At 36.8% G+C, this 25,493-nt stretch overlaps 1 protein-coding gene across 5 annotated transcripts in view; it reads right to left on the bottom strand.

Moving 5' to 3' along the window:
* The window catches only part of slc4a11 (solute carrier family 4 member 11), a 142,562-nt gene that overhangs the window by 59,118 nt on the left and 57,951 nt on the right, over positions 1 to 25,493 (bottom strand). For all 5 annotated transcript variants that reach the window (XM_032547115.1, XM_032547120.1, XM_032547117.1 and 2 more), the window contains 2 exons: positions 14,962 to 15,005; positions 10,257 to 10,485 (listed from right to left, as the gene is read on the bottom strand). In XM_032547115.1, coding sequence (XP_032403006.1) covers positions 10,257 to 10,485; positions 14,962 to 15,005 — 273 coding nt within the window. The remainder of the gene's footprint in view (positions 1 to 10,256; positions 10,486 to 14,961; positions 15,006 to 25,493) is intronic.

Below are 25,493 nucleotides of genomic sequence, written 5' to 3'. Positions count from 1 at the left end.
AAACACAGGACTAGTTAAGTTTCTTTGAAAAACATGCGTGGGTCACTACAACAATATCACCTTGAGTTAGATTAAAGAATCTCAGACAAATTACAATTAATTTTAATTAAAGGAAAACAGAAAAGAAACATTTTTACTGCTGCAAAAACAAACATACTGATATTGATATTAACTGTATCTATAATACTCAATTATTGTTATTTTGATGCAAATACTAGAACAAAACTGAACCATCAGAAGTGATCTGTAATTTCTATTGTATAATAATATTGCAGGGATATTTCCAAGCAGTAAACTGAGGTGAAGTAACCATCATTCAGTCAGCTGACTGGCAGTGAGCAGCAACAACAACAACATTCTTGTTTTGTGGTCAGTTCTGATTTTTAATGCATCTACTCATTCTGTTAACTTTTAAAGACGCAGTTCCACCTGTATATCACTGTCATCACTGTATGCAGATGATATTCAGTTGTACATTGTACAGTTTCTAAGCCATACATTTTTCTAAAGTGCTTAGACTCCATCAAAAGGTGGCTGGCTGGTGGTTTTCTTCAATTAAATGTCGAAAAAAAACCCAAAACAGAAATAGTTACCTTTGGACCAGAAATAATAATGTTCAATATAAAGCAGATCCTTGGAGAAGTAAAATCCTCTGTTAGAAAGTTAGACTTGGGATTCCATCCTGACTTTATCATTTGAGACATGTTGCTGTGTCAACTCTGCTGTCTCTTATCCCGAACTGGAAATGATAATTCATTGCTTGTGTTTCATCAAACAGAGGTCGGTTGCGGGTTGTTCAGAACGTTGCTACCGGGCTTCTGAAATAAACATCCAGCTGGTTTATTCCAGAGTGCATTTCAAAATTCCTGTTCCGACTTTGTTAGCTTTTCCTGACCAGGCAGCGGGTTACATCAGAGGACTCCAGAGAATCCAGTAGTCCTCTGATACATCAGGCTGGTGGAGGAAAGCCTCTGAGGTCATGTGATAAGGAGCTGCTGATAGATCACCACACTAAGCTGGAAACAAAAGAAGACAGAGCTTTGCTTTAACTGACTAAGACGACTCTGGAACTCTCTTCCTTGCTCTCAGTGAAAGGGCTTAAAGCTGCAATATGTAACTTTTATATAAGAAATGTTTTTTTTTTTACATATTTAATGAAACTGTCTATGTTGTGACAGTGTAATATGAGACAGATAAACTGTGAAAAAAAATCTACCTCCTCCAACTCCTCCCTGTGCTGCTATTACTGTCTGAATAAATGTACCAAAAACAACCAATCAGAGGCTGGAGGAGGAGCTTAGCGCTGTCAATCAACCTGTGAATGTGCTAAAGGTGGAGAAACAACTTACTGTTGCATCAAAACTGGTCCATCTGCCATCACCGGTGGCCATGCTAACTAGCCTTAGCATTCACAAAGCTGTATTGTAGCATAGACCAATAGGGTGTGCATGACAGACAGCACTAAGACCCGCCTCCTGCCTCTGATTGGTTGTTTTTTGTTAGCACTGGGAAAAGGCAAAGGAGCTTTCAACAGATTACCTGTCTCATACCATACTGTCAACTACATGGTGAGTTTCAACAAATATCTAAAAAAATATAAATTTTTTATAAAAGTCACATCCTGTAGCTTTAAATGGGTAGGAATGTTAGAACAGAAGATCTGATCAGTTTTAAACACAACACTTTTTGAAACCTTCAATATCAGCAATCGGCCTGAGGTGAGAACCCATAAACTCCCCCCGCTGGTTTTTTTCTATTTCTTCATAAAAGCTCCACTTATGAAACCTCGTCTTAACTCATGTAGCCTCTTTTTGATTTGGCACAACAGACCTGAGGAGCTGCATGTCACTGTGGCAGATGGTAAAGCTGTGCCGACACCAAGACACAATGCATATGTTCACTCTGTGTGCATCCAGCTCTAATGCAATTATGTTATCATCTGTTTATGTAGAGAAATGTTCTAAATCTTTGCACAGCGAACTATGCAGAACACCAAGAGTTCAAGTCATGTTTCTTTTCTGTAAACGTAGATTTATCGTTTCTCTACACAGACATACAATCTGTGCCCACAGATGGGCCGTCAGATTTGCATGTTCTGATCACCATACCAACAACCTGTGTGCAGAGCAGTTTATCCAAATCTAAACAAATCGTCTCCCCAGAGAAACGCGAGTGCAAAACTTCTGCAATGCGGCAGAGACAGGTGAGAATTACCCGGGTCCAATCAGCCGTTGTTTTAGTTTATCCTCAGCTCAGTCTGCTGGAACAGTTGATGGATTCTCTGTTTTATTGAATAAATAGAAAAATCTTCCGGCAAAAAAAGCTCCACAAAAAATATGCTGGGTAACTGTGTAAAAAACCCAACAAATTGAAGAGTGCCTACCTATTCTCATGTCAAACTTCCTTCCTTTTCTAGATGGACATTTTCAAGAATCCCCAACCCCGTTTAGTTCATTTAAAAAAAAATAAATAAATCTAATACTTTAATATAAATAGAAGGTATGCATTTTACAGCAAAATTTAAATGATTTCTATGTTCTTAAAACCTTGAACAGGTGAGCCAACCTTTTTAAGATATTACAACTGGATTATTGTCGGTGTTAGTCAGGTCAGCCTCCATCCAGACTGCTGCAGTTCATTTTCTGACTTGAACTAAAAGGCGTGAACATATTTTCCCAGTAGCCTACTTGCTTCTCCTCACTGATTTGCTGTTTATTTTGGAATTGGATTCGAAATCTTTATTGTTGACCGTTGATTATAAGGTACTGAACAAACGGCCTCCCGAGAGTCTGCCAGGCTTCCTAAAGCCCTCCAGATCCCTCAGATCTAACGATCACAAGGTTCAGGCTTGTTCACCAAGCTGATCGAGCGTTTGTGGCTCTTTAGAATAAACTCACCCCACACATCACACAGACTCCAACTAAATCTTATTGGAAAACACCTCTGGACTCTCCGTTTTTTAGTACAGCATGAGAGATATGGGGAGAATTGAGAGGTGGGTCTTTATTTTGTCCTTTTGTACTTCCATACAACACTTTGGTCAACTTTGCAGTTGTGCTATATGAATGAGCTAGGACTGGAACTGTGGCCAAAAACAAAAATGAAGGAAGTATTCTGGAAATATAAATATATATTTAGTTGTATATCGGATCACTTGCCTGCACCCACACGGAACGAAATGGTTTCCCATTCCTACTACAGAGGGTTTAATATGGCAATGGTTCTTCCTTTTTCAGCTAGAACACCTTCACCTCTCATGAGAAGGCTGTGTAAAAGTGTATTTAAAGAAAGATGGGATCATTTCTGGCGAGGTCAGACAGTGATGTTGGGCAATATGCCCTGGATCAGAGTCTCTGCTCTAATTCATCTCAGCAGTGCTCAACCAGGTTTAGGTCAACACTCTGCAGACCAGTCAAGTTCCTCTACACCAAACTGGCATAAAGCCGGAGCAAAGCGGCCCAGCTCCATCCATACCATAATCCTCCTCGTAGCAAACTTTATAGTTGGCAAAAATGAGGCCTGAAAAGTACTGTTCTCTTGGCATTTACCAAGTTCACTGACTCATTCTTTCACAGATGTTTATGGCAAACGTCAGCCGGCCTACTTCAGCTAACACACCTCCAGCCATTGAAGCTGATGAGGTCATATTAGTTAAATGATTTTTAAATGATTTCTAAAACATTTGAACCGCCACCTCCTGTGCTTTGTTCTGTTCACTTTTCTATGCAGCAGAAACCAAAACAAAAGCCACTCATTGTCCAGAAACGTAGAGCTCTTGCCATCTCTTTCCTGAGAGCAGTCTGGGATTTTTGGCGACCCGATGGGTACAAAATCTCACGGTAAACTTTAAAAGTCAGTGAGCTTGAGCGCTCACATGCCTGACGGAGCTTTAGTCATAGTCTGAATGCACAGATTGACAAAAGGAATTTTTCAGAGGACAAAACAAAAGCTTACGGATACAAAGTAGATTGTAGATGTTTATAAAGCAATCGATTTACACAAGTTTAGAAAGCTAAGGTCTCAAATGTAAATCCGTGCAGCTGTCAACACAGGAAAAAAAAAATCCTCCTACCAAATGATTCATTTTTACCTTTTCTTTGGAATCCAGCTTTTATTTTACTTGCTCAAATGCTCACAGTACACTTTCACCTGAACCTTTGCCCTCCAGTGTGAAACCTTCCTGTTGACTCACTGATTTATGCACAGAATATTTATAGCAGGAATGGAGGATGATGGGTTATATCTGTCAAACCTGAGAATTTAAATCTGCTGTTTAGTTGTGTTTTTTTCCTGTTCCTCTTCTCACCACAGGCCAAACAATGCCACTGTAAACTTACAATGTGATTCTCATTTGATCACAGGAGTAATTAGGGACCAGAAATAGCTATAGAGTTTTGTGGGTTAGCTTACAAATGTTGCGACAGAAGATTTATTGGCGTGTATGCAGAAAATTTGATATTTTCTTGTTCCTCGTGCTAATGTTATTCATGCTGATAAAACTTTTCACAAATTACAACCACAAACTTTGCTTTGTAAATTGTGGTGGTGGTGGAGATCCATCTTTCCACAGAACAATGAATACTTTAATGTTTGATTTTGATTTATTTTTATACAATTTAGTTTAAGCCTTCTTCTTTTTAACCACATTTTTATTTTGTTTCAGGTGGAACCTTTGCATTTATGCGTTTCTGGTACACCCGTAAATATGATGCACACGTGACAAACAACCGTGTGAGACATCAAAGCCGCTCCGCTTGGCCCACTGGTGGCTCATATGTCTATTTATTCAATAATTTAGCAGCAAAAAGGGGTTATGAATTGAAAATGTTGACTATTATATCAACATATAGTTTTCAAATAAAATGTTATTGATTACAGACCCTGCCCTTAACTTCACTAAATGTTTTAATAGAGTCCACTACTACTTTAAATACAGAGCAACAGTTTAATAGTTTAGATCAAAGCATATTGCTATGTTAAAGTCCACAGCTTTAATTAAACCCTCGTCTTGGCAATTGGTAAAGTAAAGTAAATACTTTATAGGGAAATAAGCATTGAAGTAGAAATTAACAACACAAGCAGTTTTACAAATAATCACGTGATGGTTAAACTAAAAATAATAATAATATATTTTGACAACAGACTTGTTTTGAAAGAAGAATTAAGTTTTTTAAAATTTATTTTACAGCTAAGATATTTCTTTTTGTATTTTAATTTGAAAAAGCAAAACCAAAAGAAGAAGAAAAAAACAGAAGATTATGTAAATACAGGTAAATTGGAGAGTCAGAAATAATATCTCCACCATTTTCTGTTGAAATGACGGCACAGTAACCAGAACTAGAGCAACGTCATTGGTGCACCTAACAGAGAAAACTCCAGCTCCTTACAAAATCATAGAGGAAGAGAGGAAAATGTAATTACACAATACACCATTAATCACAACAATACCTATTAGTCATTCAGCAGCAACTGTACCAATACGTGCTCAGGCATATTTAGTCCCCAAATCATTCACTGCTTTAAATATTACATGTCAGAAAGTGATGCCAGTTTCACTTAGATGGTTTTTCAAATGTCTAAGGTGAAAACCCTTATCCAAGCATCGCATCATCATAAGCGTAGCTGGCATTATTCCTCAACACAGTGCACGCGCTCTTCCTTAATGCTGAATCCCAAGACAAAAGTGGAGCCAAAAACAGCATGCTGGCCTCCAAAACCAAACTCCTCTCTACATGTTGGAGCAGCACTAATTATCTCTCTGGGCTTTCATCTTTTTCATTTTATGTAATTCTCCCCTTTTTTCAGGGAACGCTATAATCTTCCCCTGTTCACTTTATCTCACAGCTGTACAGTATTACAGCCGCAAATGAGCTGGCCCGCTCGCCAGCTGTAATACCCCACTGTGGCGGAGGGAGCCCAGATATGACAGAAATTAATACCTCCGGAGGTATGGTTTGTTGATAGTGTACTTGTGGTGTGATATAAACTTATTCCCACAGCAAGGGTCTTTGTTCCTCACCAAGAACGTCCCCCACCCCCCAAAAAAGATGGCAGCAGTAGGATTCAGGAATCTTTCCAGATATCAGGGAATTCAGACCGAAGGGAATGGACTCCAGAACAGGATATTACTGAGTGGGATCTTTATTAAATAATTAGTATGCTCAACTTAATTAAAGATATCTGAAATCAGCAGACTTGTTGGAAGTTTTCAGTAACTGTGTCGTTTTGACGCCTTTAAGGTATTTTTAAATGGAATTAAAAGCATTTTGTAGCTTTTTCGCAGCTTAAATTTGATATTTTCTTGCTCCTCGTGCTAATGCACCCATCCAGCACGATAACGCACTCTGCAGCTGATTTAAACAGTGAATTATCATTTCAATTAGAGTGAAAATTCATGATGATCTCTTGTGAGGAGGTTTGACCAACACTAACTTGTGAATTTTTGCCACACTTAAAAGTTTCAGATCATGAAATAATATTAATAGATTAAACTAATACAAATACAAATAGCTGTTTAAATGTAAAAAGGAGAGGTAAATATTTTTTTGTAGCTGTGTATATATCTTTATTTGGGATAAGGTTGAAAACAACATGCCACTCTGTTGTTCTTCTTATTTTTTTTCCCCCAATTGATTTAAGTTTGTAAAAAATGATACAGTATCTTATTATAAATGTTATTTTGGAAGACTCTAATCAATATTTGAGTAGGGATGTCAGTGGAACTGCTGGAACAGTTCAATACATTAATGAAATTTCAATCCAATTAAAAGTTTACAAAAATTATGACTTTTTAAACAAACCGTTAACATAAAAACAGATTTTTATAATTACTTTAATCAAAGTATAAAGATGACTAAATATGCAATAGTTTAACGTTTTTATTTTCTCCTCAAGTCATGAAACTTTCCATTCAGTGCATCCAGGGCAGAGGCATGAACCGGGTTTCTTTATGTAAACAGTATGAATCACTTTAGGATTATTTAGTAGCTTTAATTATTCATTATGATTCATATTGACTCTGCTACGCTTTTGAAATGAAAATCTTTTTAATGTAATGATTAGTAATGTCAGGCCCAGAATGTTAACAGCATGTTTTATGTCTGAGTGTAGTCTTGAGGTGTTATTGTTTAAATATTTCAAGGACCTTTGAGAAATGTTCTGTTGGCAGTATTGTGTTTTCCAGGCACATAACACCATTTTATAGCACAATAAAGTAACTATGTTAACTTAAGCCATTACGGAAATGCTGTATATATCAAATATGACTTAAAAGAAATGTTACTTTGCAATTTAAAATTTTAATTGGGCCTCTGTCTCTTTAAGATGCTCCTGCTGAAACTTCGCCTTCTGGAAGTCATCACAACATGGCTCCTCTATTAACCATTTAACAACATTTTTACCAGTGTTGCACTGAGATGTAGCTCCTATAATGAGCTCAGCAGATGTGCAGGTCCACCAGGTGGTTGCTAACTGCTGCTGGCTAGTCTGAAGGAGCCGAGTGGAGGAGAGCTGCTCTGTGAGGTGGAAGCTCTGAAGCTTGGAAACTGAACTTAAGAGGAGGGGGAGCTTTATCCTCAAAGGCGGAGCTAGATCCACCCAGGCATTTCGCACAGCTGAATGGTTGCCAGGGAGATTAGAGGTTTCTCAAACATATGTGAAAGAATCAAAGCAACACTTCAGGTATAGTTTTGTTGAGGGAATAATATCATAACATGATGTAAAACTCTAAAAAGTTGATTTTACTTAATCCTATCCTTTTAATGTTTTCATCCGGAATGTTTTTAATGTCCTCCTGTATTAATTTTTAGAGTAGCGATTGCTCCAAGTATTCGACCAACAGACGTAGCAACCCCTTTTTCACTGACCCAAAAACAGGCTCCTTGTGGGGTATTCTGGGACAGAACAGGCCAGCAGCAGCTGCCACCACAGCCTCAGAAAGCCATTTGAAAAGCTACGTGAGTGATCGATGACAGAAGTCAATTATCACCTTGTGAATGTGTGGCGGCCTGCGGTGCAGGGCGAGCATCGCACACAAACCACCTCAGACTAACGAACACAGCTGTGGACACCAGAGCAGCCAGACCGGAAAAACTCTGGTTAAAGAGCACGTTGCAGACTAATGTTACCGCCTGATGCTCATCAAGTACAGAAACAACACTGGACTGTAGCAGAAATTCTATAGACAAATATATATACTGTATATATATATATATATATATATATATATATATATATATATATATATATATATATATATATATATATATAACTTCTTCCTTACATAATTATCTTTTTTTTTTTTTTTAAGAAAACGTTTCCCTGACCTCTTTCATGACTAAAATGTATCAACAATGGATCCATACTGTTATGCAGCCGGGTGTTTTTCTCTTGCTCTAATAGGCTGAGGAGATTTGTCCAAACCATGACGGTACCTTTCTTGCCTCTCTGTCAAAAAAAAAAACTGTGTTGAAGGAAATACACTAATGGTAAAGGGATTTAGAAGGGAAAGAAGACAGCAAAGCAGGAGAAACTGTTGTGTCAATTTATTTTTTCTAGACAGAACTGTTAGCCTGCAGTAAAAGGCTTTGGCCTGGAATAGTTGTTTCTCGGTTTAGTTGTTTGCTGACATAATTTGTTTTATGACCAAAATCTTGTTTGGATGCTGTTGAACTAGTAAATAAAGAAAATGTTTTAATCAATGCCAACGATATGACCCATATGTCTATTCCAGTGACAATTTCAGGTTTGTTTAATACTGAAGTGATCAAATATTTCAGTGCAGATAACTTTTTTGTCCACATGTTAATGTAGTTTATGAGGTTGTCGTTCCTCCTTAAAACACTTCGACTGACACTACAATAAAGAAGGAAACGGTGATCGAGTTATTTAGTTTTCCTGCAAGTACGTTTTCTAGGTTGTTTGGTATTTTACATTTTCCTAGACATTCTCAATTGAATAGAAATTCAGCACCAAGATGGAAAAACACAACAGGACCTTGAAAGTGCTTTATGATTCTTTGTGCTTCAACAGAGAGGCAGCAAGAAATGAGCTGGCGACAGGAAATACTCAAACAGACAACTCAAAGTTAGACATTTTAAGTAACAGGGTAGTGTTAAAGAAAAAGGAGGCAGGAGAAGCACAGAGATGTAAAGTAGTTTAAAGAAAACTATTTTTTATAACATGTCAAGATCTATATGGAGTTTATTCAGGCTGTGAGAAAAAAAACAAGACTTTCAGTAGGTAACAGGAAGGCTGAATGGAGAACAACAAAATTGTCCTGATTCAGTTGTTTCAGATTCTACCTTGGAGTGAGGTTGTCTTGCATCAACTTGTTTCATGTACTTTTCAGTGATAGATTTGTTATTGTTATATATGCATATTGTTTTTTCTCTCTTTCTGCAGGTGCAGAAGCAGACTTCTAGGGTGTTGACTTGTTTTATCTCCTCTACTCTTATCTCTTTCTTTCCCTTTAAACAGTTTCCCCTACCCGTCTCCCTTTATTTTCCATCTCTGTAGCCATAACATTTGATACAGTATAAGCAAAGCATTTTCTAAAAAAGTTTTATATATATGTATGAAGTGGAGCATCATGGCGAAAGCTGTGCATCACTTTGACATTCAGGTAACAGTTGTGAGTTTTACCTGCCAGACAGTACAGTACAAAATTTGCTCTGTTGTATCAGTTTTAAACATCTGTGTTACTGTTTCTTTAATGCTAGCCATGCTAACAGTACCAATCATTTACATGAGATGCTAACATCAGTTTAAAATGTCAGCTATTATTTTGTCCTGTTCTCCAAATATGACTAGATTTGCTGTTTTAGAGCAACTCCTCTCTCACACAGTACAACATGACCTTAATATTATGCAGTTAGTCATGGAAATCAGGCTTAAAACACTTTTTTCTTATTTCTGTTTGTATCACATGTACAGCTCAAAAATGTTAACATGAAAATATTTTGAGCATACCAATGATTTTTCATCCAAAATGTAAGAAAAAAAGACTTCAATTTGTCTGAGTACCAACATTTTCCTTGACATATTATGCAATATTATAACGCAGCAAAATAGGTTTCACACAATATTATGTTACATCAGACCAATAAAAAACTATTTTTAATACAAAAAAGTATGATTAACAAATTTTAATCTGACAAATGAGCCTCATCAGGACTCAAGTTCACCGAATTCTCCTTGCAGTTGTATTTGTGTTTAGTCTCGCATGGTTAACGCTCAGGTGGGAGGTTCTTGCTTACCGTTGACCTCTTGAGCTCCTGCATCTGTGAAAAGCATGCTCATCACCTCTTCAAAGTTGCACCCGGGCTCGGACACGTGGCTGTCCTCGCCTACGTGGTGCAACATTCTCTTGAGGACGTCGTCCAGGGAGGCGGCTGTCTCATCCAACAGTATGCTAGCCCTCGCCAGGAAGCCATCCAAGTCCCGGTGTGCCCGAACCTCCTCCTCGAAGTTCATGAGCTTCACATACTGCGGATGAAATTGGATCGTTTAAATGCGGTCTTGAAACCACAGCCAACGATTACGTGTGGAATTTCTATAAAGTAAAACTCAACCTCAAGTAAAACAAACAAAAAAAACTGACCTCATGAAAAACAAGCCGATCCTTTTGTAAAATTAGGAGGTGTCAGAGCATCATAAATAAGGTGTGAACATATTCTAGGAGTAGATATACTATTGAGCACATATTATAAATGACAAACTACTGTATCTGTTAATGTAACTTCAGTATTCAACTCTCCCGATGTTGAAAAATGAAACATAAAATAAATGTTATTTTCAATACACTGACTCTTAGATATCCCCTCTTAACTGGATATTTGTCCCAACCCTTCTGCTGATGCAGTCTTTACAAAACAATCTAAAGGTAAATTCAAAATTGCATTTCAGATAAGCAAGAAACAAGCAAGAAAGTAGTAAATTCATAGATTCTTCCTCTAAAACACAGGATGTTCTTGATTAAATTAGTTTATTCCACCTTTTGTTAAGAAAATTAAAGTTTAAACAGATGGAGTTTTATCTCTTCATGGTTTACCATAAAGTCGCTCCTTCATTCATCTACATCAGAAAATTGTTTACTTAATACCAAGTTATAGTTTAAGTCCAGTTAATGTAATTCAATGGCAATTTTAAGTTGTTATTTTAACAGAATGACATTTTTAGTCAAAATGTTAAACCTCCACACAAATGAAAAAAAAAAAAAATAAATAAAAAAAAATAAAAAACTGCAAATGTCTGAGTTTATAGTAATAATCCACATCCTCCCACAAACCAGCTGAACATTGATAAGAACCACTTCATTCTTCTGAGATGGATTCGGATTGTAGGAGTGCAGAATAACATGCAGATGGGTGAATGAACAGAAGGACGAGAGCAGCTCGATTAAAAGCCCAGACACTCTGCAGACCCCGGCTCCATTGATTGTGGGGTAGACAGAAATTCTAAAGATAAGTGGAGCTCCTGCTGTTCTTTTTAAAATAAGACAAGCATGAAAAAGGAAAGTCTATAGTTTGTTGAGATATTTACGTAAAGAACTTTAAGAACAGAAATATGTTTTTTTTTTTACGGTTTGTGGGGCTTTGGTTATTTTTCAGGTCACTGAAGTGATTTAAGGCTTTAGGAATGAATTCATCTGAGTTTACTTTTAGATCCTGTTTGTTTATGTCTGTTCACCAGTAGAATGATGTTAAATACCAGGCTAAAAGCAGCAGTATGTAACTTTTATTAAAAAAAATGTTAAACATATTTTTTGAAACTGTTATTATGTCATGACAGTATGGTATGAGACAGATCAGTAAAATAAATAAATAAATAAATAAATTGAGCTCCACTGCCTTCTCCCAGTACTATGTAGAAACAACCAATCAGAGCCAGGAGGCGGGTCTTAGCGCTGCCAATCAGTGCTGCCCATTTGCTCCCCATCAGCAGAGTTTGTTGTGTATGATAAGACTAATTGGCATGGTCAGCGATGATGGCAAATAAACAGTTTCCTTGTAATGTTAAGTTGTTTTTCCACCAATAGCTCATTTAGCAGCGGGTTCATGAGATTGATTGACAGAGTTAAGACTCTCCTCCTTGCTCTGATTGGTTGTTTTTGGTTGGGAGCTGGGCAGATCGCAATAGCAGCACAGGGAAGAGGTGGAGAAAATTGTTTTTTTTCCCACTTATCTGTCTCCTACCGTCTGAACATGGTGAGAGTTTTAAATATTAAATATTTAAATAAATCTCATTTATTGCTTAAGGCTGCTTACTGCAGCCTTAAGCAAGATAGGAGCCATATTTTTGTACAAATCTATAATCCTTGCAGAAGATTTAAAGGGACAGTCCTATGTCTTTTCCAGGCACAACTTAGTAACTATTTTACCTTCTATTGTTAAAAAAAATGCCATACATTTCAAATATGACTTAAAATTTGAAATTTTAATGAAGGAATGATATTATAACATAATATACAGCTAAAAAAAATATTGATTTAACATAGCACTGCCACTTTAAGAAGTTCAGTTTAATTTGATTTTATTTAAATTTTTGGTCTAACTGAACAAAGTCACACATTTCAAATCTGTTTTTAAATTAGCCATTGGACGCGAACGTCCACGTACATAAACATGCAATTACCGAGTTTATTCTGACCACTTTAAATAGGCCAACGTGTATCACAGTTCTAGAGGTAACGTGTGGTTGTTGCCATGTGAGGCTGATTAAAGGGGGGAAAACAGAAGGAGAGAGCAAACACACAGAACTGTGGCACAGAAGGGAGGGATTAGTAAAAAGGACCAGGCAAGCTGTTGGCGCTGCAAACTGAAATCACTGACAGCCTTGTAACGGAGAAGTATCATGACATACTTGTTCGCCACTTTAAGCTGTGTTTTGTCTAAAGTGTGACATAATCAAACGTAGGTTTGCTACACTGCAAAGAAGTCTGCGATGTACTTGGGTGTGGCAACAAAACTAATCTGAAATTCGTCCGTCTCGGGGGAAGGAAAGCAATACATATTTTCATTCGTAGAATCAGAAGTGCATCTCGCGGCATGAATAAAAAGCTGAAAAAAATCATAATGTGTCTACAGTTTTGGCACATCACACGGTGTTAGCCCACTGGAATGATTTGTTTTAGCAACCTTGAGCGATGAGAGCGGCGTAAAACACGAGAAGAAGCAAGTCACAGAAGAGTTTGAGAGAATAAATTTTCCTCATCTTCCCAAACAGTGAGGCAGCATACAGTTGTGGTAAAGGTCACGCCATGCCAGTGGTAGAAAAGTGTTTTGAATTCAGCAGAAATGATGAGGAACCCGTGTTTCAGCGCCCAGAGTAAATTCTTGGATAGGCTGTGCATATATATTTAGCAATCCACTCACATATTCATCGAGCAATTATTTGAATTTTAAACAGCAATGTCTCTGAATGTTATGGAGCGTTATCGAGTGCAGCGAGGCAGCTTCTTGTTCCCACTGGACATTGAAAGTGATAATGCATAAACACACTCACTGTAGGTTTCCCAAGTGATTCCAATTTTTTAATTTTTTTTTTAAGCCCTGACCTTCACTGTGCCAATTTTGGTGAGTTCAAGTTCCTCTCTATGGGCTTGATAGTTAAAAAAGAGCTTACATACAATAAAAAATACAAATATAGTTAGAAATGGGACATTTTGTTTTGCAGAGACTTAAAAAATTATTCATGGCCTTGACCTTTTTCACTTTTTGTCAGAATATCTAAGATGTATTTTACTTTGATTTTATGTGGCAAAGTAATACAACATGAAGGAGGTATTAAAATGACTTTTTGATTTCAACTAATTTTAAGTAAACAGAGATCTGAACAGTATTGACTTATATTCAGATCCAACCATTTTGGTGTCTACAAACATTGAATTGTTCTCTCATCTGACAGGAACATCACTCAAAATGAATCAATTTCGATTAATTTAATGATTGTTTTAATGCAATCGATCACATTTTTCTATTTTTTTCTTTATTTTTTATTTTTATTTTTTTACTTAGAAGATTACCAAATCAGAACTCTTGCATTTGCGTGCTTCTGGTACAGCCATAAATCTGGCACACAAGCTACATCTGCAAATAACAGAGCTGAACAATAAAACTGCTTCTCTTGGCCCAATGGGGCCATTAGTTTTTGCTTTAAAAAATTATCTGATTGGACGCTGGAAAAGACTATTGTTGCGTTTATGTTGTGCCAAAAGGAGCTAGCCTATTAGCGAAGCTATTCAAGATTAAAATAGCATCTCAAAGCTAAACATATAGCAGCGACACAGTCATCCAAAACTAATGTCAGCGTTCAAAGCTGAATGGCAAAATAATACTTTGCACCATTTTGATGGCTGAAAACCTTAAATATTGGTAAATAACAATAAATCTTTGTTGAGCTCATATTTCTATTTATTCAATAATTAAGCCACAAAAATGGTTTCTGAATTGAAAATGTTGCTCATTTTATCAATATATGTTTTTGATTAAATTGCATTTAATTGAGATTAATTACACATACCTCGCAATTTATTTGATTAAAGATTTTAATCAAGTCCCACCACTTCTACAAATGCAAATAGGGACTTTGCTCGACTTTCTTTCAACAAGAGCTGTAACGGCTCTTGGCAGATTCTCCAATTGAAGGTCTGGATATTATTTGAACATCATATATGATTTTTATTCCACTAAAATTCCAATAAAACATATTAAATCTGTGACTGTAATGAGGCAAAACGTGGAAAACTTTCTGGGATGGGAATACTTCACAAGGCGCTGGATAGCGAAGATTTAAAATGCTTCAGTGTTTTGAAGTTTCATTGTTGAGCATGTAAATGTTTATTCCTATTTTCTGTTCATCTCTGGTTTAAATAAAGTTGCTAAACATTTGTGGCTGCACCCCTTATCTGAATATTGTCAAAGATTTTTGATCCCCATATCAGCTGCATAAATATTTGCTTACCCGTCTTGATGTGTTCAGTAACACACAGCCAGAGTCGTCGGCATCTAAAGACAAAATGAAAAAAAAAAACATTTATAAAACAGTGTTCATTTCTAATTTTCTCCATTTCTAGACAATCAACAGGTGGTACTTGTTTACTATAAATGACATTACCGTAAAAACTTATTTAATCAGGGTAAAAATACTTGTTAAGCATTTAGCAGATTGGTTAATTTCTTGTTGACGTAGGTAACAAACTTATTTGGATTTTTATCTCCACGGGGGAAAAAAAACAAATAAAAAAAACTGAAGTAATAGTAAGTCATAGAAACATTTTGAGTTCTGTCAGAAACAACAAAAATGCATGGGGTCTAGTTTTTTGTTTTACGAATCGAACTATATTTGACTTTTATATGAGGTGCTTTTAGTTTTATGTCACGTAGCTGTGGTCATCCAACTCCTGGCTCTGTAGAAGAGAGGTAGCCAACTATTTATCACTGAAAATAAAACAGCTTTGGCTCCCCAGACACAAGTCAAAGCTGCAAGAAAGAGAAAAAAAAAAGAAAAAGAAAATTGAAAGCAATAAAAAACTTTTCCTATGACAGAGGAGCAAAGCAAAGTTCGTAACTGCTTGTGGCTCCTTTGCTTCCCTGGAGAGCCCTAGAGAAAGGTTAAGAAACATAAAATATGTGAATATGTGCCGCTTGAAAGGTCTCTGCATGTCTGAATGTAGAATGGAAAACTGTGTTTTCAATTAAAGAAACACCTTCAAAGATCAATAGACCACTCAATTGTTTAAACTCTGAAAATATTAAATATTAATGCCATTTTTCTTGTGAGCTCCTTGTGAATTTTTGTGACTGTTATTTAGAAGTAACAATATAAAGCACATCCAACTCTGAGAGTTTTGTTTCTCCAACATCCACCCAAAGCTACACCTCCGCTGCCTGTTAGGCCCAATATGGAGCTAAATTGGGGCCATAAAGTTTGTTAAATAGAAAAATGTTTGTAACTGAAGCATTATTTTGAAACTGAAAAAAAGATTTGAAACTAAATAAAAAGATCTGACTGAAATATTCTTTTGAAAGTGATTAAAAAAAAAAGTTTGAAACTGACCCCAATTTAGCTCCATACATGTCCCATCTCATCTTTACCAGGCTCTATATTATTAAAAAAATCCACTCAAGTGGACAAAAGAACACAATAAAATCCACATTGTCATTATTTAGCAAAGGTGAAGCAGAAGTGGAAAAGCCATCTGTGAAAAATCAGGAGCAACCTATGATTCAGTAGCTTGTAGCAACATTTCCTTAAAGTAGTCATTATCTGCACAGCTTTTCTGCACAGCTTTAGTCTCTTATTTAATTGTGGAGGAATTTTGACCACCATTATTTATACAACATTAATTCATCCAATACTTGACGTAGTTTCAGCCAAAGTTTGCTCTCATTTGACGAGTGAAAACCTTTGTGTACAGAGGAGTTCCTAGACTCCTGTCTCATCTACCACCAAGTCTTTGTTGTGAAAGTCTTGTGGTTGTTGGAATCATCACTAATAATGGTCTTTCACGTTTTCCACATGTGAATACTCTTTCACCCAGTAGAATAAAGTGCTTCAGATTGTTTGGGAATGGACATTTTCCCCTTTACAGATGAAGGGGCAGCAACATTTGTGTCCTTAAAGTCATTGCTTGTGTCTTTCCTGCTTGACTTTGCGTTAACACGCTCCAGTTGCTGATCAGATAATCTAGCACTTTAATTAGCATCATCTGGCTTTCTTTTCTGTTCTGAATCCTCTGAAAGCAGCCGGTTGGGTTAGATGAATAATAGCAGTGTATGGTTTGTTGTGTGTTTTTGTACATATAATTGTTGATATATATATCTATATCAATATCTATATAGATGTATATCTATATATAGATATATATCTATATCTATATATAGATATACATCTATATAGATATATATTCATATATATCGATGTATATAAATATAGAACTCGGGGACTCTGGCCTCCTCCTACAGGTCAAATCTTTGCGTGTTGATCTCTCCATATTTTCCGGAAGCAACATAGTGGATATAAATTTTTTTGTGTCACTAAGGCTAAGTACACACAACACACAAAAGCAACTCCAATACAATTTTTTGTGCAACCGATATCTGACGTTTTCATGGCAGCTTGAACGGCCCAATTCCGCTTTTTTCATCCCAAAAATATCGGATCTGTGCCACTTCCATATGTGGGACAAAATCAGTTACATATCCAATAGTTCTCAAAGTGCCTGCAGTCTGAACGGTCATGTCTACACCACATGGGTCATAATTCTGCACCAGAAGAAGCCAGACGCAGTAAATTTGGATGTAAACAATGGCTGAAAATGATAAATATGAAATTATGAAAGGTGTCACTGAAGAGCATCACATCACAACTCCACCACTCTTAGCTCTGACTACACATCCAGACTTCACTACAGAAGTTGCTCCACAAAATGTTGTTGCTATTAGTTGTGTTTTCTTTTTATTAGCTTTTTCTTCTCGTAATTTCATGACGATACTGTTTGCTCTGAATAACTTTATAATTGATCCATAGATGGTGGTTACTATTAGTAAAAGTGCAGTGTTGTTTGATGTTATTGATCATCTTCTACATAATCTGGACGCTTTGGCATCTTAAATGGTTCACACAGAGGTCTGATGTATTTAATTAGTCATTTCAGCAAAACAACTGGAATTGAGCATCTAGTTGTGCCATATGAACGTAGCTTTAGTGTTGCTCTGTGATAGACTGGTAAGCTGTCCAGGGCGTACCATCCCTGTAGAACGTAAACGGTGGACTACATCCTTTTGTAAGCTTCCAGTCATTGAAAAAGTTAAAAGAAGTTATACTTCTAATACTTTCATTTTATCCCCTAACAAAGAAATGAAATGGATTTATCTAGGACTTTTCTAGTCATAAGTACCCACTAATAGAACTTCACATTTGAGTCAGGTTCTCTAAATTGCACTGTCAAACACACACACACACACGTGCGCACCCACACACACCCCCACACACGCATTCACCAATTTGCAGAAAATACACAAAGGTAGGCAACCTGGATTTAAGTGCCTTGCCATGGGGCACATCGGCAGGATTCGACCCCACAATCCTCTGGTTAAAGGACACTTACTCTACCCGCTGAGCCATAGTCAGACCTAAAATCCAGAGATTTATGTCAGAGAAAATAATGAAGAAGACTTAAAAGATGACCTGAGTCACTGGGTTCCTAAAACTCCTCAACATAAGCTGAGTTTTTTCTAAGCCATTTTTTTTTTTTGGCTCAAGTTAACGTTTAATGCAAATCTAGTCATAAAAACCCGTTCTGCATTTGCATTAAAGAGCATTTCTCCGAAAATTAACATTTAGTCATTCCAGTAATAAATCAAAAAGTACAAGAACAAGCGAGTGAGCCAGCAAAGGAAAAGAAGAGAGAGAGACCCCTTTTTCTAATGGGGATGAAAATGTCAAGAGGCACGTTTCTAAACACTCTCACTGAACAGAGATTGGACTTTCTCCATTGATAAGGCTCTAATGCACATCTCTGCAGAGTTGAGGCAAGTCCAAAGATAAAGTACAAAAGGCTTGATTTTTCCCAGTGTTAAAAAAAAGAAAGAAAAGAAACCTTTTATGTTGGAAAACAATACAGAGACAAAGCGAGGGAACGAGGTTTTTGGCATAATTCAAGTCGCCTTAACTAGGCCGCCGACTCTCATAAAACAATCTTCCGTCACCATTACATAACGCAGTTACCGACATTTGCCGAGGGGAGGAAGTTATTGGGTTACCATGGGGTTTCCTCCTCTATGTCATGTGATGTTCTGCAGGCTCGACGTGGAAATCAATCGGAGAGAAACTCCTCCAGATTTACCCCCCACCCAGATTAAACAGGGAAATAAACCTCAGCGAAGGTCGAGGATATATTATCAATAACCCAGGTGACAAGTGAACATGTTTGATCTTAAGTTTAACAGAAAATGATAGCGGGCTTTGATAGTCACACCGAATACCTTGCCGAGATAAGCCTGCAGGCGGTGGAGTGGGGGGAAAAAAGAAAAACCCCAACCGTTGCCTTTCAGTGATGAAACAGTGGCAGGGGCCACGTGCTGTGTGCAGTGGATTTTGTTCATCAAAGCCTTACAATCAAAAAGAAAAAAAGAAAAAGAAAGCACACGGCATGGCTGATCCTCTTCCAGTCGGGGAGAGGGGGGAGTGAAGCTCTAATTGCCATCAGGCGGCAGCCGCGGGGAGATATTCATATATTCATATAAGATTACCTCATCCAAATGATCACCTCCGTCTAATGGTTTCTGTAGGACTCCACGTACCGAGTGGCTTAAAGTAATCCGGGAGAGGTTTTTTGGGGGGTGTGGGGTGTTCAGATATCAGAGAGGGAGAAGTGTTAACATGTGACACAGGTCGGTTCATTATTTGATCAAGGTGGCACTGAAACTGTTCGGTCGCGGGTGCTGTGTAATCTTAGTGTGGAGTGTCGTGTAATTATCTTTACACAGAGGTGACTAAGAAGTGCTGATAGGATGCTCCTTCTAACAGAGAAGTGTTGTGTAAGATGTGTTGGGAAGCTGGCTGGAACAGAAAGATTGGAATATTTCAGGTATTATAGCCGGTTTGATTATACACTACACATATAGTTATGTGTAAATAATCATGTTCTAATGTTTACACAATGAGGACTTTGGAAGGATATTAGAGGGGCAGAATCATGTGTTTTCCAGAAACATTGTGTCAAATTATAGTGTTATCAAGTAACTATGTTACCTTCAGTTATAAAAATGCTACATATCAAATATCACTTAAAGAAATTTGGCTTCGTAATTTAGCGCCTTGAAATTGGGCGTCTGTCTTTTTAAGAAACTCCTGCTCTTTCTGAAACTCCGCCTTCAGGAAGTCATCAAAACATGGCTCCTCTATTAACCCTTTGCCAACATTTTTATCAGTGTTGCACTGAGAGTGTGTTGCACAACATTTTAGCTCCTATAATGAGCTCAGCAGATGCTATGTTCCACCGGGTGTTTGCTAATTGCTGCTGGCTAGTCTGAAGGAGCTGAGTGAAGAAGTTGTGGGGGAAATTTGGAAGTTGTTATTCCAAGGATGAGCTTTGTCCTCAAAGGTGGGGCTAGGTCCACCCAGGCCTTTTGCACAGCTGAACGGTTGCCATCGGAGATTAAAGGATTTCTCAAAGTTTCATTACGGAATCAAAGCAAGAATCCATGTATGTTTTAGATGAGAAAATAATATTATAATATGATGCAAAGCTCAAAACAATAGATTTTATATAACACTGCCCCTTTAAATGAATATTAATTATTATTTTTTGAGTTAAGATATAGAGTCCTGCGTATATTGCCCAAACAACTGGGTTGAATTGAGTTCTAAAGAGAACATGTCGAACAGATTTCAGTACTTGTGGAATTTAACTCAATAGACTATTAATATGTTTGGTCTACTTTGCATGAAAGAAAGAAATTTATTTAATATGGCCAAAAACTAGTCTTAAAACTGTCAGTCATGCTCGTGTATGTGATGTTCAATGTGCTAATGGCAGAGAAACAACTTACCATTACAGAAAATGGTATCTTATCTGCTGTCATCGTTTGCTATGCCAAATAGCTTTCACAAAAGGCTCTGCTGAGGGAAACTAGCTGTAGTGCAGCAGAAAGCAACGATGAACAGCAAATATACGAGCATGATTGACAGCACTCAGACCCTTCTCCTGGCTCTGACTGGTTGTTTCTTACCGTAAGTGGTGTATTTCTGCAGATGGCAGTCGGACCACAGGGAGGAGATAGAATAGCTTGATTTTTTCACAGATTGTTTCATGTTATACTGTCACAACATAGTGACAGTTTTAACCATTATTATTTTTAAAATATTGTTTATAAAAACTAAATACTGCAGCTTTAATGTGCGTTTACACAAGAACTAAATAAAACTTGCTAAAAAACATTTTTAAAACTTTAGTCTTTGCTTCTACTTACTCCTTTTGTTCTCAACTAAAAACTACCATTTGGATTCTTAGAGCTGTGAGAGCAAACTTTATTATTATTTTTTCATTTTTTTCTCCGAAGAGTTTTTGCGGCACTAGTGGCTCGTATTTTTTCGACAGTAGGCAGACAGGAAGGAGGGCGAGGAGAGGGGGGAAGACATGCGGCAAAGGTCGTGGGGACCGGGAGTCGAACCCGCGACGTCCGCGTCGAGGACTAAGGTCTCCAAACGTGGGGCGTGCTAACCCCCTGCGCCATCACAGCACGCCCCGAGCAAACATTATTAAACGTAGCACACGTTTAACAGCTAAACCCATAAAGGGATGTAAAAATAAGAAAAATAATCTTTAAAACCCCTAACCAGAAAAACTTGTAAAAACATTTAAAAAAGACTATTAACTTCAACTTTTCCTAGATATTTCACTCATGTTGCGTCAACTCAATTTAAAATCATTCCCGGCCACACAAGCAGAAATCATGTTTCATTGTTTGCAACTCAATATGAGATCATTGTTATTAACCTTTTCCTTTCAAACTCAGCCTTCACATTCTCGGCTGGGTGCAGGTCAGGAGCCCCTCCAGGCCAGGCCAGTTCACAGCAGCAAATGCTGCACTCAAACAAGGTGACAATAAGCAGAAATGTTCCTACCGTCTTATGCTTCGTCATTTTCAAAAACCCTGTCGGCTCTCACAAACACTCCATTTACACTTAAACATAATTTTCTCTGAAACTGTTTGTTGTGTTGCGGGGCGTTTGGTGGAAGCCAGTATTCTTCAGTGGTTATTAATCCCCACATAAGCACAAACTAATATTGTGCTTGGAAACTTTTATAATCAGCGCAGGGCAGAATTATGTCATCTTGCGACATCTTGCAGCCTGGTACCGAATACACGCTGGAGAGAAAGCTACACACAACTTGCACAAACACAGGCCTGTCACGAATATTGTTGGACAATAAATTTTCCCAGAAGTTATCGCGATGAACAATAAAATTATTTTAAGATCACTTTCATTTAATCAGTAATATAGTTTTGTTTGAGAAATGTTAATTATGTTAATTAATGTTAATTAATAACTTCCAACCAAAAATGTAATCATAATTGGATTTTGTTTCATTAAACAACAGAAAGTAAACCATGACTGAAATAAAATGCACATCTAAAGTGTACAGTGTACATTTGTGTTCAGCCACATCAAATCTGTCTTTACAGCTCCACCTTCCACAGATTAATAGAGAGGAATCGATTATTGGAATAATCGTCAAGTAATTTAGAAATCGATCAATAGTTAACTTAAAGAATAAAAGTCAGAGCAGTAATTAAGCCTGGACATTTCAGACACATTATAGATAAAAAAAACTTTGTTTTACCTTTTCTCAGTTAAAATTTTGTTTTAAAAAAAGAAGTATCTTAAGAACCTTTAGCTATCCAGTTATTAATCTGTTAATTCAAAAAAGAGATCAGTCCTACACCATATTGGTATCCATCAGAAAGGGATGATTTTTTTCATATGTTGATGTTATAATTATTATTTTTTTGCTGTTTTTTACTACAAAAGATCAAACCTTCTCTGAAAATTTGCCATGTTACTGTATTTTAGGCAATGTAATGCTTATTTTCTTATTTAAAAAAGGAACATCTATTATATGTTTATTTGCATCTTTTGATGCATTTCTAATATTGTATAATAAAAACTTAAATGAAAAATATTCAGAATTCGCCAATTTCTTTATTTGATTACTTGGCGAATCGTCACAATATTTGATAGATTAATTAATAACTAAAATAAGAATTAGTTTCAGCCCTTTTACCACTCTTTGTGTGCGACTTGTCAATAATATTTGTGGTTGATTATTAATATGGACTAATCATTTATTGTAAAGTTTGAATAAAATAATATACTGGAAACCAGATTTGCAAAAATTAGATTTGAATAAAATTTAACACCAGCAGAAAGAAGGGTGGTAGGAAACAGAAAGATGTACCTGAAGTTGGACTGAAGAATGAAAAGGCATCTTTTGTTCTCACTTAATTAACTAAAGTATTTTATTTTCAACAGCATTGCTTTTCTAACTAATCAGGATGGGAGGAAAACATTCTGCTCAAGCACACACACGCCCCGACGCACACACACACAGGGAACACATTCCAGGACTCATTTGTTAATGCAGAATAATGAAATAGATTGGCATATGAAAAAACATAAAGGTATGCAAACAGCAGGGGAAAATCCAGAAACTCAAAACAAAGCCCACTAATCAGCATTCAGCCGCGCTGTCAGTGAATAACGCTGTGAAAATCTACCAGCAGGCTGTGATGGGCATCACAAACATCCTGCACCTGCAGTGGAGATGTTTTCAACTCATTACAGTTACACTAAGCCGACAAAGGCATGTGGTTTCAACCACTGGATTCATTCCTGCAGTGTGCTTTTATTAGAGGTGCTTAATGCACAGATTTAGTCTCATGTTGCCACTGATGCTAACTCTAACTAGCACAACGAATACATCTAAATGCTCCACATGGGGTAAGTGTGATAACTGCTGCACAAAAGACGCATGTTGCACAAATCTAATTGTCTAGAGGAACAGTTGTCATAATTACTGTATTATGTTAAAATGAGTTAAATTCAACCTGAAATAAATAACTTGACCTAATATGAAGGCAGAAGAACCGTCCTGTCAAACTACGTCGCTGTAGTTTCACTTCTTTTTTTGTTGTTGTCACAAATGTTTCAGATCAAGCGAATTTAAAAAGTAATGTAATAACATCCAATACTGAAAGTAATAATTTCATTTATGAAGATAAAAAGCTTATGAGCAAAATTATTGTCCACTGTTAGATCATGTATGAAGCACAATTTGCAACATGTTTTGGAAATCTCATTACTGCGACACCAAAACAAATGAAACAACAAAAACAGAAATAAGTAAAATTTGTAATTAATGGGGAAATACTATAACTGGAATTATATTGTAGGTTTATTAAACCAACTAAAACATACTAAAATTATAGATGTGATATCTTTTGTTTTTTTGTTTGTGAATCTGTTTATTAGCTGTTCAAACTGATGTGAAATAGATATTTATTTTCATATAAGCAGTTTACGTCAAACTACGACACTCCATGCTCCTTCCAGTCTGCAAAGTGGTGAGAAATGAGAGAAAACACCAGAGTCAGTTCAATAATAACTGAATCCATTTGAAAATGTTATCCTCTGCTGAGCAATCATTATCTAATCAATGCATACATAATAACAATGTAATATTTTGACCTTTTTGAATGTTTCACCTACAAATTAACCAAAGCATGAAAAAACTAAAGCTGCTACAAGAACTAATAAAAACTAAACTGAAACTAAAAAATATTTAACTAAAAATGACTATTAAAAACCAGCAAACACACTAAAAACTAACTAAAACTAACTTCATTAGACAAACAAAAAGTCACAACAAAATAAAAGTAAACTATAAAAAAACCCCCCAAAACTATTAGAACGCTGTTGCAGAATTCACTTATGAAATTTCTGTAACAGTCCAGCTTTGACAACATGAAGTATGCTAAAAGATCTGAAAAAGTAACAAATGTTCCCAAGGAAAGATGAGAAACAAAGTCACTGACATCGATCAGACTGGAAATGCTTCAAGGCTCTGGGACTTGAGTGAACCAGTAGGATCCGACACAGAGGTGAACCTTGTCAGGAGTGACCCGCTGGCAAGAACTGCTGATGACTCATCCAGGAGGTCACCAAAGGTCACACAACATCATCCAGAGCACTGCAGGCCTCCGCGTTTAATTCTGTTTTGGGATTAATAAAATAGGTTTTCAATTGAATTGAGAAGAAAATAACGGACTCAGTTGTGGTCAGTGTTCATCTTTCAAACATAAAAAAAAAGAAAAGGAAAAGACTTGGCAAAAGAAATCTCAATCGTCTCCTAGACTTAAGAAAAAAAGTCTGTGGACTGAGGAGAAAAAGTTGAACTTCTTGGAGGCTGTGTGTCCTGTAACTCAGCATTTCAGAAAAAGAACAGCAAACACGGTGGTGGCAGAGTGATGATGTGGGCTGCTTTGCCTCTTTAGCACCTGGACGACGAGTCGTATTCGATGGAGCCATGAAATGTGTTTTTACAGATTTGAATGTGAATTTCAACAGAGCATCAATGTCTGAATTCAACAGAACTAGAATCATTTAGGGAAGCTAAAATTATGCCTGTGGGATGCCCCTCCCCCATCAGGCCTGGATTCACTTTAAGTCTTTTTTTATATGCCAGAAAATAATGACGTAAAATTAATCAGTGTTTAGCTGACAAATGTGTTATCCCTATTATTATCTGTCTTTAACTAAAATGAAGCTCTAATTGATCTTTTTTTTCAAAACATTTTCAGCTGCTTCATTCTACAAGGCACTAATTCATTCAACACTAGATATAAATATATTTTCAACAGGGAGCTCATTTGGTCAGTCACAGCGTTCTCTCCGTCTCCCTCCAGGTTGGAGGATTAGATTTTGCG

This window comes from Xiphophorus hellerii, chromosome 19, assembly GCF_003331165.1.
Source record: "Xiphophorus hellerii strain 12219 chromosome 19, Xiphophorus_hellerii-4.1, whole genome shotgun sequence".
In the NCBI taxonomy this organism is placed as follows: domain Eukaryota; kingdom Metazoa; phylum Chordata; class Actinopteri; order Cyprinodontiformes; family Poeciliidae; genus Xiphophorus; species Xiphophorus hellerii.
The sequence above is the reverse complement of the archived record's forward strand: the minus strand, read 5'-3'. Positions and strand labels throughout refer to the sequence as shown.